Source organism: Azolla caroliniana, unplaced genomic scaffold, assembly GCF_043228905.1.
Source record: "Azolla caroliniana isolate FFs.n. ecotype wild unplaced genomic scaffold, voAzoCaro1.0.p SCAF_12, whole genome shotgun sequence".
Lineage (NCBI taxonomy): Eukaryota > Viridiplantae > Streptophyta > Polypodiopsida > Salviniales > Salviniaceae > Azolla > Azolla caroliniana.
In genome coordinates, this window is record NW_028230447.1 from 6,131,590 (window position 1) to 6,149,953 (window position 18,364).

The window sequence follows — 18,364 nt, forward strand, 5'->3', positions numbered from 1 at the left end:
AGAAGAAGAAGAAGAAGAAAGACAGAGGAAGGAAGATGGCTATGGCGAACCTTGCTTGCTCTGCTTCTCTACGTTCTTCCCTGCTGCCATTCCACCCGCTCCTGTCTCAAACCCCTTCCCCTGCTCGCTCCATCTCTTACCCTAATCACGCCCCCCTCCATCGCCGCTACAGATCCCCTTCCTCTCAACAAGTCCCTATCGCAATCGCCAGTAGCTCTGCTGCCAAGCTCCCCGCCATCGCTGCCATCTCGGCTTCTCTGCTCTCCTCATTTCCTGCCATTGCCGCCGCCGACAACATCCCACTCCCCCCACAACCCACCACTCTGCAAGCAGAGCAAAGCGCCGAGACAAAAACCCTAAACCTGACTCCTTTCTCGCAGCTCTCTGCACCTCCCGTGAAGACATCTGACCCGGACCTTCCAGAAGGTTCTTTATGGAGGTACAGCGAGTTCTTGAATGCGGTGAAGAAAGGGAAAGTAGAGAGGGTTAGGTTTAGCAAAGACGGGGCGACACTCCAATTGGCCGCCTCAGACGGACGCCGTGCCAATGTGACAGTGCCCAACGATCCTGATCTTGTGGACATACTAGCCATGAATGGTGTGGACATCTCAGTATCTGAAGGAGAATCAGAAAATGGTCTCTTCAGTGTGTTGGGTAACCTTCTCTTCCCCATCCTCGCGTTGGGCGGTCTTTTCCTCTTGTTTAGAGGCAGCCCCGGGGGCGGGCCCGGCGGCCTTGGCGGACCAATGGATTTCGGTAGGTCGAAGTCTAAGTTCCAAGAAGTCCCCGAGACGGGTGTCACATTCAGTGATGTGGCGGGAGCCGATCAAGCCAAGCTCGAGCTCCAAGAAGTCGTCGATTTCCTCAAGAACCCCGACAAGTACACCGCGCTCGGTGCGAAGATACCCAAAGGTTGTCTCCTTGTAGGACCGCCAGGAACCGGAAAGACACTTCTAGCCCGGGCCGTGGCCGGGGAGGCAGGAGTCCCGTTCTTCTCGTGCGCCGCCTCCGAATTCGTAGAGCTTTTCGTGGGCGTGGGAGCCTCGCGGGTCAGGGACCTCTTCGACAAGGCCAAGGCCAAAGCACCTTGCATTGTGTTTATTGACGAGATTGATGCCGTGGGGCGTCAAAGAGGGGCGGGAATGGGCGGGGGTAATGATGAAAGGGAACAAACCATCAACCAACTTCTTACTGAAATGGATGGGTTTACTGGGAACAGTGGGGTTATTGTGCTTGCAGCCACCAATAGGCCTGATGTTCTCGACTCTGCTCTTCTTCGCCCGGGCCGGTTCGATCGCCAAGTCACTGTCGATAGGCCTGATGTTGCCGGCCGTGTGAAAATTCTGCAGGTGTGAAAACATTTCCTCTTTGTTTTTTTATATTTTATTTTTACATCTTATATATCTAAAGCAGTCGGTACACTCCTTGCATTTACATCAAGGAGTTCAGTACACATCTTGTATTTAAAAGTTGTAGATGCTTATGCGTGTGAATCACACATTAATGGAGGCAATTAATTCTCGTGAAAGCCTGGAATGTTTCTTTGGTTTTGCAACTAGTGTTGAAAAGTAGTGGACATTTTATGTTTAAAATCAATCAAGCAAGACATAGGTTCCCACCGTGTGGATGAGCATTATAGTCCTGTGTTAAATGGTATATAGCACGTAAAACACACATATCTAACGAGCATATACGCATAATCATGCATTAATAGAGGTTCAATTAGGCCAAATATCAGCCCATTAGCTCACAGATGACCATTTGGTTGGCCACAATATGGATAGTTATGCTATGGATAATTATCTGGGGTTTGATATAGTAGTGGACTAATCCTACTTATGGTAGGAAGAAACACAGACATAATCATACAATAATAGAGGGTCAATGAGGGCAAATAAATATGTGATTATCTGATGATTTTGTTTCTATGTCTGGCTTGGCATTTACAGGTTCATTCTCGAGGGAAATCTCTGGCCAAAGATGTGGATTTTGAGAAGATCTCTAGAAGGACACCAGGTTTTACTGGAGCTGACTTGCAAAATCTCATGAATGAGGCCGCCATTCTTGCGGCAAGAAGAGATTTGAAAGAAATAAGCAAGGATGAGATTGCCGATGCTCTGGAGAGAATTATTGCTGGTCCCGAAAAGAAGAACGCTGTTGTCTCCGAAGAGAGGAAAAAACTTGTGGCATATCATGGTAAGATCATATGCATACTACATTCACCATATCTTTTGTTGTGCATGAAGTGGCACTTCAGTATTTGAATATATATATATATATATATATATATATAGATGTGGTTCATGATGTGGCACTTGAGTGTTTGGATTTTGTTGGGCATGATAAGTGGGCACTTCAATGTCGCACATCAGTATATGATTATATGGTTTGGTATGATGTGGCACTTATGATGTATTTGAATACTTGTCAGGGGCATGATGTGGTGGTACTTCAGCATGTGAATGCTTCATGGTGCAGATCATTGTTGTAGAATACTTAGCATACAATACGTGTAGAATACCTATGCTAAGTATTCTACAAGTATTCTAACCTTTTGTTTAAAATACTCAGAATACGTATTTTACAGAAAATACTTAGAATACGTGTAGAATCCGTTAAATATGCTAAATACTTCTTAAAATTTAAAGTTTTTTTTTTCAAAAAAGATAATTTTAAATTTTTTTAAATTGGTTTGAAATGATAAAAAATGCTTCTTAAATACATAGAATACATGAAAATGTGAAAATTGGCAGTTCTAAAACGTATTCTAAACGTAGAATGTTTTTTAACTATGGTGTAGATGCACTACAGTTCTAAAACGTATTCTAAACGTAGAATACATGTTTTTTAACAACTATGGTGCAGATGCACTACAGGTTTTTTTAATATTTCTTAGGGGAATGATAGTGGCTTTTATTTTCAGAGGCCGGACATGCTCTCGTGGGGGCACTTATGCCGGAATACGATCCCGTTGCCAAGATTTCCATCATTCCTCGAGGTAGTGCCGGAGGCCTTACGTTCTTTGCTCCAAGTGAAGAGAGGCTTGAGTCAGGGTTATATAGCCGAAGCTACCTTGAAAACCAAATGGCAGTTGCCTTGGGTGGAAGGTGAGAATAAGAGAGATTACATAAAGGCAATGTCAAGAATTTTTCTTAACAAGAAATATACAGTGTTTTTTAAATCTCGTATCTTTAAATGATTCGGAAATATTTGCACTTACAATTGCACTAGACAATGTTTTCTTTTTTTTATCTGGATACCTTCAAAAGTGATTCAAAATCCTCTGTACTACTTGCTATCTATCACATTAGGGTTGCGGAAGAAGTGATATTCGGAACTGAGAACGTGACAACAGGTGCATCCAATGACTTCCAACAAGTCTCTCGAGTAGCGAGGCAGATGGTCGAGAGGTTTGGGTTCAGCAAAAAGATTGGACAAGTGGCTCTCGGAGGTGGAGGAGGAAATCCTTTCCTTGGACAACAAGTGAGTGTGCCTCTTACTCTCCATTTTTAACATTTTCTTTGACATTGCTCTAGTTAAAGAAAAAAGCTGCGATTTTAGCACTTTTTTTTTACCGTAATAGGGACTTTGTTGATTCTTGATTTCTTTTAGCTCATTTGACATCTTACAAGGTAGTATTGCAGAAGTCCAGCAGCATTTTACCTATATAGGGTTCTTCTATTATAAAATGTATGTGCTTCTTTTTGAAAGTTGGCCGACATACCCCTAGTTAAGCAAGGCACACAAATCTGTCATTTTGCCGTAAGTAGGTAAATATTTTGATTCTTCTGTATTTGGTTCTTGAGGTTAGGAATCGGCAACGGTTCGGTTTCGGCTTAACCAGTTTGGCCTTGTCTAAACCAAAGCGGTTAAGCCTACACCGGTTTGGGTGTTTCCAAACCTGAACCTAATGGGTTCCTAAACAGGATTAACCAAGCTGATTAAGCCTCAACCGGCATGGTAACCAGTTTGGCCCAAATCGGTTCGATTTGGCTTGAGCCATCCCAAACCAAATTCAAGGCTGGTTAAGGAAGCTCAAGCCTAAACCGAACAGAAGTGCCAAACCGTTTTGGCGGTTCAGTTTAGGCTTGAGCCGAGCCGTTGATGATTCCTACTTGAGATCCCCCCTGGCTAGCAAGACACAAATTCTCTCTTTATATAATGTTTGTGCTTCTGTCCATATGTCTCCCCCCTGGCTAGCATTTTACTTGTTTGCTTTTTGTGATAATAGTGTTTTGTGCTTCTTTTCCTAGGTCTCTCAACAATCGGACTACTCTATGGCAACTGCCGATGTGATCGATTCGGAGGTGAGGGAGCTTGTGGAGCGTGCATATTCAAGAGCAACCACCATCATCACCAAACACATCGACATCTTGCATAAGTTGGCTGACTTGTTGATGGAGAAGGAGACCGTGGATGGCGAAGAGTTCATGAGCCTCTTCCTAGAGAATCAAGCGGAATTGTATGTTGCCTAGATTTGGAGAACCTCACGGAAATTGTATGTTGATTGCCTAGATTCGAACTAGTGCATGTATATTTGGGATTATACATAACCTTTTCATTCTTGTATTGAAAATCAATCATGTGAAATTCCCTCATTAAGGAATATAACTTTGTGATTTTGAAGCTAATATTGCGTACGAAATGTTTCCAGCTATAATGTTTATGGTTTCTAGGAATGAGTTCATAATTTTCTTAGAGCAAACATTTATAGGTTTGAGAAATGAGTTTCGGATTTTTAGAGGTAATACTAATATAACCTTTGTGTACAGTCACCTCTTTGGCTTCTCGGGATACTTATCTTGCCCTTTTCCTAGTAGAGTCCGTTTGGTTGCATACCATGTTAGCTTCTGAGATAGGTCGTGTTGATCTTTTCATGGAATCCATGATGTCCACAGATTGAAAGAGAATGCATTGCCATGATTGTGGTATATAAATTAATTCAGAATATGGAATTTGTATACATGTTGGTATTAGGTGTTGTCAATTCCCACCACATGAATTTTGTTTTTTAGTGAGTATTATGTGAAATGTTTTGGACGGAGTTTGGAGATGAAGATTTTTTACATCACATGTTGATGATGTGTTGGCAACATCCATGAGAGGAAGAACATGATGCATGAAACGACAATTCTTACAAAGCACTCTCTCTTAGGATTAAAAATGATAAACCAAAAGAAAATGTAAAAGATGGAATGAAAAACCTAAGTGCCAAACTTTATCATTTTCAAGAAGGAATATAGGATGCCGAATGAAGATTCAAACACATTATAAACTTGTTTCAAGGCAAAGGTCTATCCGTCTAGGTTGGATATAAAAGTGTGTGAGGTTGAAATATACTTATGTAGTGCGTGGAATAGAGTAATCAAGAACAATAATTTTATCCGTGTGAGTAAGGATGGAGAAATGTGTATAGTGATTGTATTGGATTGATAACATGTGGAAAACAAACTTGAATATGGTTGAAGGTCTTTGGAGCATTATATGAAAATGGGATTCTCATAGCAAAATATGTACTTAGGAGACCATAAGACAAAGACGTTGTTGTCATGAGACTTGGCTCAAAGAAAAGTATATAGTATATACTCAAGAGAGAACACAACAAAGATTTTGTGTTATAGGATTGTGGATATCTATCCACATACACTTCTCAGTGGGAGGCATCTCAAGCCAAATTGTCATGTATTCTCATCTACCAGTATTCATCAAGAGACTCTCATTTCGTGCCAAAACATCCCAAAAATATTTGTCCAACACGAAACATACTTCTTCATCTCACCATATCCCCAACACAAAGTGCTCGTGGATTCAAAAACATGTTATCTCCATTGTGACAATCAAGCATATCATCACACAAATACATGTCCAAACATGAGCATGCAAGGCTCAACACCGTCCACGATTCGAACAACTGATGGGTCCCGAAAACATTAAAAGAGAGACATAACAGATATATATCCCGAAACATTAGAAGACATAGCAGATATATATCTCGACTCGAATGAAGCCCGATTTGCACCTCGCATTTCTCCGATAAAGAATTGAAACCCAAATTTCGATTCCCACCCGCCTGGCTAACGAGCTAGTGCCATGCCATCTCGACGATCACACGAGAGGCGAAAGCTGCCTCTCGTGCGGCCAATCAGGTTGTGCCACATCATCACTGCTAAGTGCCATGTCATCCCTCGACGATCACACACGGACACAAAGCTGCCTCTTGTGGGCAATCAGGTTGTGCCACATCATCACCGCTAGTGCCATGTCATCCTTGACGGAGGCAGAACTGGCTGTTGTGGCCAATCAGGTTGTGTGCCACATCATCACTGCTAAGTGCCATGTCATCCCTTGACGATCACACACGGAGGCAGAGCTGCCTCTTGTGGCCAACCAGACAGTGCCACATCATCACCACGAGTGCCATGTCATCCTGGATGAAGGCAGAGCTGGTTTCTGTGGCCAATCAGGTTGTGCCACATCATCGCTGCCGCCACATGGCACATACGGAGCAGCAACAACTAAGAGGGTGAGCAAGAAATGGGGTTTAAGGGAAATAAAAATAAAGACTTTAGAAACTACCCTAATTCTTCTTCTTGCTTCACACTGTTGACAGTACAGAGAAGAAGCAGAAGCAGAAGAAGAAGAAGAAGAAGAAGAAGAAGAAGAAGAAGAAGAAGAAGGAGAAGGAGAAGGAGAAGGAGAAGGAGAAGGAGAAGAAATAGAAGCGATGATCGGTGAAAGTCAACCTTCTCCTCCCATCTCCATCCCCGTAAGAAGCTCTACAGACAGCTCCTCCTCCACAGAAGCAAAAAGCTCATCATCATCTTCCTTCGTCAGAGGTTTCTTCTTCAGCAATCACTCATCTCCTTCCTCAGATGCCGATAATCCTTTTCCTCCTCTCAACCCCTCCTATAACGCTGCTGACATTGTAGAGAGAGGCATCTCTGCTGCCGGTGCTGCCTTCTTTTCTGCTATCATTGTCAATCCATTGGATGTGGTCAAGGTTAGTGCGGCTTATATCCCCTCCTTTCCCCCATTTTCCTTGCTAATTTCTGAACAAAGAAAATGCCAAGTGATATAATGCGGATGATGTATTATCATCCTCTGGAGACACGTAACTTGACCCGCTTGTCGTCTGTGTCTGGTTCTGGAAGAACATAAACAAGGATAGTTTCTGAGCAAATAATTGTCAAGAGTTATGATTTGGAGTTCAGAACGTCTTGACAAATGGCCCAACCATCTTGATTTTCTGCGCATCTACCATTTCCTCAGGTTGATCTCACATTCTTGAGAGAGAAAGAGAGATCAACCTGAGAAAACGAAGTTTAGACTTAACATCTACTAAAGGTGAAAAATGGCCTATCAGAGAAAAACTGTAACCATTGTTTGAAACACGAAACAAGTTCCAAATATAAGCTAAACAAAAAGGAAAGAGTGATAGCAGAGTTTGGAAACAAGAGTTCGAGTAACCATGTGCTCAGAGAAATGAAATGAAATGTTAAATTAATGTCTTCAAAATGACAAAGAAACCTCTGGGAGAAAAGTTACATCAAAGTCAATATCATGGGATGTGTAACAAAATTATACCAACTGTCCCTAAATTAGAGAGATAGAGAACGATGATGTGTTATCGTCCGCTGGGGGCCAAAGTGACCAATGATACCTCCAAGCTTTTACAAAGTAAGCTACCCAGAACTAATGGGGGGGGGAATTAGGAACAAAGATAAAATGAAATTAGAAATAAATGTGTATTATGGAATTCCAAGTATGCTTGCATTTGCCAATTGTAAACTGAGTTGAGTGCAAAATGCTAACAACTGTGCAGCAAAGCTGCCCAAAACCATGAGTGAGGGGCTGCTCTTGGTAGCAGTTCCTGAAATGTGGTGCATTAATGTGGTGCTCATGAAAAGCATCTCTAATCTCATGATATCCTGGGCACAGCAAGGTCACATGTGCATTTCTGTTACATTTGCCTCTTCTCCTCATTATCCATCCATGCATTTCTATTTTCAGTGTGTGGGAAAGTGTACACATCAGTGTGATGGCATACCTTGCTCTCTTGGTCATGGTTGTTGGAATGTTCCCATTATTAAGGATACTATGATAGCAGTAGCCTTCAAACTTTGGGCTATGTTTAATGCTCTATGGTCTTTCAACATTCAAGAACTCCTCCATCATGTTCCACCATGCAAACCATGCATAGCGGGAGAATATTTAGCATACTATACACTTAGAATATGTATGCTATGTATTCTAAAAATATTCTACTGTTTTTGTAAAAAAATATTTAGGATACATATTCTACAGATAAAATACATTAAATATGGAGAATATGTGTAGAATACGTTAAGTACTTCTTAAAATTTAAAGTTCAATTTCTTTGAAGGTTTTTGGAAATGTGAAATACTTGTTAAATCCGTAGAATATGTGAAACATTTTTAAATGGAATTTCTAAGACTTAGAATAGTTCAGAGCATTCAGAAACTTACTCTCAACATAGAACACACGTTTTTTTAGCATTTATGAAACTGTGTCAAAAACCCAAACTGAAGAAAGAGCTTGCCTTTATGGTTCTTCTCTGGTTAATCTCCTATTTTCCATGCTATGCTAGGTAGGCAGAGCTAAGGCATAGAATCAACTTTCCAAAGGTACTTGTACACGCATTAAGAGGGCATACAATTACTGACAAAATCGTCCCTCTGGCTGGCATTCCCACTTCAGATTGCAAAGCTTAAATTTGATTTACATCAAGTAGATAGACAGATTTCCTAGTTCCCATATCTTAAAACAAGATAAAATGTAAAATTCTATTAGCCTGCTTCTAATATGGGGTTGTGCTTTTATTTGAGGTTTTATTATACAGCAACAGAAAGACATGTTATGTCGCTTATAGAGCTGGCTGAAATACTTGCCCCTTATCGTGGCTTAATATAAAAGAGTTTGCAACACAAGCATAGATTGACACATGTGTGATTCGTGATATTCTCCATGCGTGATATTCACAATATTTGACAATATGAAATGGCCCCAAGAATATTATAAAACCATTCATTTTGCAAAATAAATATAAAAAAAAAAATCATTTTTTGAAAAAACAATTAAAAAAATATTTATTTCACTAAAAAAAGAACAGTCATTCATTAATAGATTATAAAAATATGATTAGTATTAAGTCTCCTTTATAGTGTCAAATAAAAAAGGAGCGTATAGTTAAGTTGTTGTAGTTAAAAAGCTCGTAGTTGGATCTCAGGGCGGGGTGAGCGGTCGCCTCTTTGGTGTGCACTGGTTGCTCCGCTCTTTCTGTCGGGGACGTGCACCTGTCCTTAACTGGTCGGGACGTGGATTCGGCGATGTTACTTTGAAAAAATTAGAGTGCTCAAAGCAAGCCTATGCTCTGAATACATTAGCATGGAATAACGTGATAGGACTTTGGTCCTATTGTGTTGGTCTTTGGGACCGGAGTAATGATTAATAGGGACAGTTGGGGGCATTCGTATTTCATTGTCAGAGGTGAAATTCTTGGATTTATGAAAGACGAACTACTGCGAAAGCATTTGCCAAGGATGTTTTCAAGTTTATGAACCTTTATTTTAATTAATGAAATAATTAATTATTTAAAAAAAACGAATAATTTTATATTTATTATAGAAATGTGATTAGCGTGAAGTCCCATTTTTAATGTGAAATAAAAATATCCATAAAATTTGGAAGAATAAAAAGTGGGGAATTAATGAACTTTTATTTTATTTTATTTATTTATTAAAAATAAAACGAATATCTTTACATTTATTATGAAAATTTATTAGTGTCAAGTCCCTTTTTTATTGTTCCGGTTTGATTGTGAACTTCCCTTTTTTATATCTAGGAAACTAAAAAGGAGGGACTTTATGAGCTCTCACCCTTTTTTTAACAAATGCTTTTCATGCATTTGTATGCATTCGTTTGGGAACCCCCACGAATGTGAATATATCAATCAATGAACGCAAGTGATAGTTCTGTTCCAGCTGTGTCATGTTCAAGCTATGCATGCCTTAGGTCTTATTCACAATGTACACAACACTTGCGAATTAATATAAAAAGTGTGTTTTAGGCGGTGAACTTTATGGTGGGAAATATATACCTTTTTATGTTTTGGTTACTTGTTTATGTAGAGAGTAGATAGATGGTATAAAAAAGTAAAGAGATGAGAGAAGTGCACCATTGCGAAATAGTAACACACACATTGCGATGAACTGCCATCCATAACATAGAAATCCCATTTTGCATTAAGATTAACATGGGAAGGACAATAGACTTCCTCATCATTAGTTAGATTCTTTGCTGAGGAAATGTGGTCATACTTGGACTAGTTCACACTTGTGAAGGTTGAACTTAATGCCAACCACAGATTACTAGAGACACATTGTAGTTGACCCAAAAATTTCATAATGAGGACAACTTGTGCAACCTGATTTCTTTATGTAGCAACATTGAAGATGATGATTATATGGAGAATCATATCAATTATTTTCTTCAACATAGTTTTTAAAGTGTGGAGAGTCTAAATTTAATGTCATATTGAACATTAGAATTAGGAAACAATGGACCCTTATTAAATAACAACTCTCACATTTATCAACTTTAACAATGCACAGCTGTATGAATTTCACAATGGACGTGCTTCATTATTCATAATAATCTACAGCTGAAATTCCATATTTGGAAACTTCAAGGAAGATATTGTCATGGAAGAATAAGTGCTGACAATCATAAACAGTTCTTTTTCTTACCTAAGCCTAGCAATGGGCACGGTTCGGTTTCAAGGCAAAGAAACCAAACCAAACCGTTTATTTAAAACAAATCCAAACCAAACTGTTTATTTAAAACCAAACCAAACCAAACCTGTTTATGAACTCTCAGTATTTAAACCAAACCATTTAAGAAAAAGTTAAAACCAAGCCTTTTAAAACCAAACCGTTTAGGGAAAAGTTGAAACCAAACTGAACCATTTAATAAAAGTTTTTAACCTAACCACTTAAGTCAAACTAGTTAAACATCGAAAGAAACAAAAATAAATTAAATTAAATAAGCATTTAAGTTAAATTTATTAAATCAATAAAAGAAACATTAATTGAACCATTAAATTAAATAAACATTTAAGTTAAATTAATTAATCAATAAAAAACCATTACATCAATAAACTATTAAGGTAAAAAAAAAAGTTAACCAAAAACCTATAAACCTTTAAACCTTTAAACCAAACCTGTAAACCTGAGTTTTAGAACCAAACTGTTTATCGAGAATCCAAACCAAACCAAACCATTAACGTTTTTTGGAACCAATAAACCGTTAAACCATGGCTTTACGGTTCGGTTCGGTTTGAGCCGAAACCGTGCCCATTGCTACCAAAGCCCCCCAATACCAATATATGTCTTAACACTATTTGGGAACCTGGATCGAAAAAATTTCGCTCTATCCATGAATCTGCTACTGAAGTTGGAGTAGATTTGGATCTGTTGGAAGGATGGAACAATGTTCATGAATGCATATGTTTTGTGCTTGATTTCTTGGATACATTAACAGTAACCTTTTTCTATGATTATTATGCTGGATGGGTTTCATCACATATTCTCACATATAGCATATTCAAATGCTAGAAGCATGTGACATGTTTTCTTGTGAGTGAACTTTTTCTGCTATTTGTTGCATTATTGTTTGCATATTGTGACAATGTTCTTGTTGTTTATTTTATTTAGCTGCAAAGCATCACATCATACAAATAATTATTAAGCATCATAACTCTCGTTGATGACTCTGCTCAGTTCTTTGTGCGTTTCTTATATTGTTATATTGGATACAGACTAGACTTCAGGCGCAAGCTGCAAATGAACCATACCATCATCTAAGACATATATCTCTCAGTCCTGAGTTTGTGGTAAATATCAACTCTTGCATATTCTCAACATTTAATGACATTTTTAATGTGTGCTTGTTGATGCATGTGTCCAGCTACATGTGTTTGTTGCCATCTCTGTTTAATGGCTAGTTATACTGCTATAAAACTTTGTCATAACATTAACTTTTTGTTACCATTAAAAATCTCCTAAATCTTACACTTCTTGTTGACTTTGGCAAGTGTCCTCCTGTTTGTCCACGTGGTGGTGTATCTGGCATTGCCCCGTTATGTCCACCTAGTTGTTTCCGTTACAATAGCACATTTGATGTTTTTGACAAAATTATACGACAGGTATGGTTGATGATTTATGTTCAGTATTCTTGTTTAGGCAACGTTCAGATTTCTCTTTTGAACTTTCGTACTCCATGATATCTAGGAGGGAGTTTTGAGACTCTGGAGAGGCACCAATGCTGGACTCGCACTTGCAGTGCCAACTGTAAGCATAAGCAATGTTGTAAACATTCACTAATATTTGACATAAGTTGTAGTTTAGAGTTTCGTATATTTTTCAGGTTGGGATCTATCTGCCATGCTATGATTTGTTCCGTGATTGTCTTGAAGGATATGCTACAAACAACTGTCCACAATTAACTCCTTATGCACCTTTGATTGCGGGTTCAATAGCTAGATCTTTGGCTTGCATCATATGCTCACCAATTGAGCTCACAAGGGTGCGGATGCAGGTAAAATCATAAGGGATCTTTAATTGTTATACATATTTCTAAATCCATTTTTTAAGCAGAAAGAGTTGTTGATATGGGCTGCTGCAAAGCAAAGCTTACTTTGCTGTGACAAATTTATGTACAATAATGTCAATAATGTATATATAAAATGTGTATGTGTGGTATGGTCCTAGGGTCAGATCTCAGGACTTTTGCCTAGGGTAGTGAGTTTTTTTCCTGAAGATGAGTTGTGTTATGTCTTCATATTCATATGTTTATGTTCATATTCTTGTTTATAGATAGATAGATATTTTTAGTGTCCATAGAGAGGCCAATATTGACCCATGGGACCTAAGTACAAAAGTTATCTTGATGTGTCTCCTTCCTAAGAAAAGGGTTATTCATTCTTTGAAGCACCAAGTCTCGATGTGTGAATAAGGCATACACATATGAGCTCAACCTTCTAGGTGTTCTCTTTAATGTGACACTCAAGTCATCATCCCCTCTTATATATCATCATAGCTTTCATGAATTGCAATGCGCTGTATGTAGAGCATGTAAAAAGCAAGTGATACTCATCCTCTACTAGCCCTTCCTTCCATACCTTACATCCATCCCCTTCCATGCCTTGAGAGAATGCAACGTCAATACCTAGGTTGATCGAGTGTGAATGAGTGTTAGGGCTCTAGAGAATTAATACTCATGCTGGTAATGAGGTAAGGTTGAATATGATCAATAGGCCTTCTTGCCTTATATGGAACCCAACATTTGGGATTCTTCCTTAATGGGTCAATACAACATTCCTCAATAACTACATATTTCATAGCATCACTTGAAAGCTCTAGGAGATCTTTCACATCCATCTTGGGTGAACATTAAATGCATGGGTTGTTGTGATCTTTCTCACTGTGGACTGCATTCTGGGATGGAACCGTTGGGGTTCTAGACCACGAGGTAGGTGAATCGAGGAAGGAGAGTTTGATAGCCAAATTCAATTGGTAAATTTTAGTTACAATAAAAAATTCTAAGATTGATAGTAAAACCCCATATGAAAGAAGTAGATTTATTCTGTGATCAATATACACCCTAATTAATAAAGTAAGAACCCAAAACACGATTAGATTAGGCCCCACTAAAATTTCCTAAGTAAGCCGTTTCTAAGATAGCACAAGTTAGCTTTCTTTTTCTCAAGATAGCTTCTAGTCTATATTCCCAAGTTGGTGAAGCAATCTAAAAAGTAGATGTTGAATGTGCTTTGTGGCCTAAAAAAGGTAGATGTGTGAATATATATTAATATTTACAATGGCTTACAATATAATGTGCATAACTGACTATGCTAGTCTGATATTCATCGTTCGTAACTGTGGACTATGTTGTTCCGGAAACTGTTTACACTGTGCCAATGGCAACATGGCACCGTGTGGAAACAAGAACAGAGAAATACCTAAAAAGAAGACACCCACTGCATTGTTCATATAGCCCCTTGAGCAATCACTGCATTTGGCCTTATTCCTGTGTCAACAAGCACAAAGCACACCTTTTATTTTGAAATGCTGGCATATGAATATTTTTTGTATTATTTCGATTTCCAGTCTATGTTACTGAGATGCTTCCAACTCCATTATATATCTTTCATGCTGAGGTTTAAGCTTAATGAATTCTTTGAGCTGATGTAGACAAAGCCGATATAGTGTTGGATGATAATGGACATCCTTGATTGACTGTTGTCAAGCTAGAGAATGCAGAGACATATATGATGATTTTGTGCAGGCACAAAGAGAATTTCGACCAGGGGTGAAGCCACCTGGGATGTTAAAAACAATGCTTGAAGTTCTCTCCAGAGTGACCATTTCTTCAGGAGAACGAAGTGAGTTTTTAAATGACACTCATTATGGCTACATATGCTTATATTGTGTATGGCATTTAAATGAATGGGTGATTTACATTTGTTTGATAACATGCTGATGTATAATGATAATGTATATTGTTTTTAAGAAAGGTCTTCAAATTATCTAGCAATGTCATGAGACTGAAAAAAGCAGTATATCAGACATCAAAGGATTATAATCTGTTTGAGTAATTTTTGAATAAATGTGCTGTTGCACAGTGGATGATCATGTATGGGCATAACTTTTGAGCATAGTTGTTATTTTCTTTGACTAACAAAAGTTTCATTAATACAGTGAAGGGAGTTACAGCTTTGTGGACTGGAGCTGGAGCACAACTTGCACGAGATGTTCCATTTTCAGCAATTTGTTGGGCTACGTTAGAGCCGGTTTGTGGGATTTCTTCCCTCATGATGAACGGTTCAAATAAACATTATGTTTTCTATTTTCTGTTGGACTAGTTTGGGTCAATAAATATCTTGACTTAATGTAGTTTGTTTGCATCCACGTCACAGTGAAGCCATCCTTGGTTTGTCTGCTGGTTATAAAGTCAAAGTTACATTAGAGTTCAGTCATGGGCTCAGAAGGTATATAAAAGCATGTTAAATATTGTTGTTATGATTTTTAGCTTAGAAGACGTTTCATAGAGAGCTTATGTTCGGAGACAAATGCGACAAATATCCTTGGGGCAAATTTTGCTGCAGGCTATGTTGCTGGCAGCATTGCTGCTGCTGCAACTTGTCCTCTAGATGTCGCTAAAACAAGGCGTCAAATTCAGGTTAAATTTTTTGCTGTATAAAAAGAAGATTGTGGATTTTGGATTGCTATGTAGATATTCTTCTTTTGCAGGATCCATTGAAAGTTGCCAGAACCAGCACATGGCAGGTGCTAACTCAAGTTTGGAGGTAAAAACAAGCTTTTGCTTAGTAGTAACTAGTAGTAACAAGGTAAAGCTTCACATGCTTGCCATAAGGATTAATAAAAAGAGAGAGAAGAGAGAAATTTATATGGGAGATGATGAAGCATCAAATCAACAAGTGTTAGAAACAAAAATATATTTAGAAAAAAAGATAAAATCATTAAAAATGTACATTCAAACAAGATGAAAGAAAATTGAAAATTCTTTTTGTTCCTAAGAAAAGTATAACTGTACTGCCTGATTGCACTGGAGATGACTGAGAAATTGTCATGAAGAGCAAAGATATACAGGAAGAAAGTCATGTGTATGTGTTATCAGGCAAGGAGGCATTTCAGGATTGTTTATGGGTGTGGTCCCTCGAGTAGCAAGAGCAGGTCCTTCGGTTGGAATAGTCATATCTTTTTATGAGGTTATGAAGTACACTCTTCATCAAGCCCACTGTCTTTCTTGAAATACATCAAAGATATAACAGATAACCAAACCATTAAACATATGAGATTTCGAGGTTTGCTACACTTCTTTCTCTTAGGTTCAGATGTACGTGACCAAATAAAAATGACCACCCGATGATTCATGAAGTCAAGTTTTAACATTCATGAGCCTGTTTGAGACATTCATGTCCACTAATTTTTGTAGCAATTACATAGCATAACAGAAGCATTGCTGGCTTTTTGAGCAAATTTTACATAAATCAGTGTTGCCTTCTAAAGAGTCATCCTGATATTTTGGTTCCTATGTATAAACACCAATATATTGCACCTATTTATTTTGTTTTTGCCTGAAGAACCATTGTTTGTTTTTTTTGCTTGCTGATGTTTTGAGTACATTGTGGAGGTGGATCAGAAACTCTATTTAATACCATACTGCTGTTTATAATATGACCTTAAGAGGCTTGGATAAATGCATGGCACACAATAGACCTGTGAACATTGATATGTGGCACTTCCATTGATTTATTGTGTATTTAATTGATATGTGATGTAATATGGTAAGACGAATTGCTCATAGATTGATGAACAAAAGTGAACTGATTTAGTCATTATTATAAATGTAAAAGAGGTTAATCAGGTTTGTGTAATTTGATTGATGGTTTCTTAAAACAAATAACCACTATAATTGCACAACTAAATCAATATTTGTAAATAATTGATTAGTAATAATAATTGTGAACCTATGATAGTGATATGACATGTGCGGTTAATAAGAGAAACCAATCAAGTGGTTACTATGACAGATGTCTTAAACACAATGTATGATATCAGTAAAAACGAAAAAAGGGGTAATAATATAGTAATCCTGAAACAAAGCCCAAATTTTGATGAAAAATATAATAATAATAATTTAACACTTTCCTGAGTATATGACAATTATTAGAGGTTTTGTTTTACCTTTCTAGAGCAATTTCAAATTCTGTAGAGAGTGCCACAAATTTGGTTGATCTTTTCCTTTTGCCATGAAGCTTGGGTTGGGAATAATCTTAGCTACCTACTAGTGTCACAAGAAATGCACATCCAGTCTGGTTTGTGCTTAGATTTCTTGGATTTCCTTTTTCAAACTTGGGTTGGTCATATAATCATTGCTAGTCCAGTTGTGAACACTCCTATAACAAGGAAACCCTTGTTAAGTTCTCATATTTTTTATCCCAATTTGTAGGGTTGAGCATTTCCAATTCAAGTATTAGTGGATTTATGGTTTAAAGCAAGAACACATCATTTGAAGATGCATGGTTCTATACCATGGAAGCATGAGAAATATATCAATGATCTATGAAAGATTATTAATTTAATCATCTTGAAATACTATGAAATGTATCAGTGATCTAAGGAAGATTATTAATGTAATCATAATGGATAACACAAATATAAGGATGTCTTGATGATTTAAAGCTTGATCCCATCATTTTGAGAAAGACATGACATACTAAAGCACAATATGACTTTGGGCATGCCCACCGAATCGACCCACCAACTTGTTGTTTCTAGTTTACATGTTGAACTAACTTTGACGTTCTTTTTAGTCTAAGATAATACTCATTAATAATGTTACTCTTACAGAATTGGCATTGGAAATTCACTTTCGGAATCTTACTATTGGAGCCAAAGACACAACCACATAATCTTCCTATATTAACAACATAGAAAGAATGGCTCACAACTTAAATGGTTCATTTGCAAGGTCTATAATAGAACGGAACCATGAATATAATAAAAGACACAACATTTGTATTTTTTACCTTGGTCTATCAAAAAAGTCGTACTAATCTCAACACACTGCATCATTAAGCTGACAAAGGTTCAAACTAAACCCTTGAACCAAATTGTTTAAATTGTTAAGCTATGGTTTTATGGTTTGATTCAATTCAAACAAAACCCTTGTCGATTGCTAATAACCATAAAAAAGAAGTCACAAACTCTCATTCAAGAAATTGGGTAAGCTCCATTGTGGTTCATTCAAATTCCCAAACACACTTCAAACACTTGTTCACACAAAAGACAGACAAGAGGAGGGTATGAAATGAACTTAAGAACACTATATAATCAATTATGTGTGTTATGAAATTAACACGGGCATTGGTGGAAAGGCATAATCTTGTTTCATGCAAAAGTAATATATTCAATATTGTGAGTCTAGTGTGCGGAGTTAGATATGATGTGTGGGGTCTGGGGGCAAGGGAAGAGCCTTAGGTCCACAAAAACCAAGAAAGAAAGGTATATGAAAGTAGAGATGGTGAAAGTTAAACGAAGTGTTGGAGACAAGAAAATTGGCAAGAACCAAGATAAAACAACAATTAAAAATATGGATTATTTATAATTTTTTTGATTGATCAAGTAGGCAATTCCAACCATGGATTATGTATATTGTTTTTTATTGGTTAATCACGCAATGTGGTTGTGTGCAACAATGATTGTTGTGAACAAACTCTTCCCTTGCTTGTCAATGTGTCATTGGTCAAGCCTATTTTTTT

At 37.7% G+C, this 18,364-nt stretch overlaps 2 protein-coding genes across 3 annotated transcripts; both read left to right on the forward strand.

The window, feature by feature from the left end:
* Positions 1-4,631, forward strand: LOC147856956 (ATP-dependent zinc metalloprotease FTSH, chloroplastic-like). The gene is made up of 5 exons (XM_087328551.1): positions 1-1,349; positions 1,950-2,196; positions 2,924-3,107; positions 3,312-3,483; positions 4,254-4,631. Exons 1-5 carry the CDS (start codon positions 36-38, stop codon positions 4,473-4,475), a joined length of 2,139 nt encoding a protein of 712 aa, XP_087184677.1. The 5' UTR covers positions 1-35; the 3' UTR covers positions 4,476-4,631.
* A 1,955-nt stretch (positions 4,632-6,586) lies between these two features.
* On the forward strand, positions 6,587-16,202 carry LOC147856957 (mitochondrial carrier protein MTM1-like). 2 transcript variants are annotated; one of them, XM_087328554.1, is made up of 11 exons: positions 6,587-6,609; positions 6,669-7,000; positions 11,837-11,911; positions 12,113-12,223; positions 12,309-12,368; positions 12,445-12,615; positions 14,365-14,461; positions 14,778-14,869; positions 15,109-15,258; positions 15,330-15,385; positions 15,718-16,202. In XM_087328554.1, the coding sequence occupies exons 2-11, from the start codon at positions 6,725-6,727 to the stop codon at positions 15,848-15,850; spliced, it is 1,221 nt and encodes a 406-aa protein (XP_087184680.1). In that variant the 5' UTR covers positions 6,587-6,609; positions 6,669-6,724; the 3' UTR covers positions 15,851-16,202. The 2 variants fall into 2 exon arrangements, with proteins under 2 accessions (XP_087184680.1, XP_087184679.1); XM_087328553.1 differs by having other exon boundaries at positions 6,598-7,000.
* Positions 16,203-18,364: the final 2,162 nt, after the last annotated feature.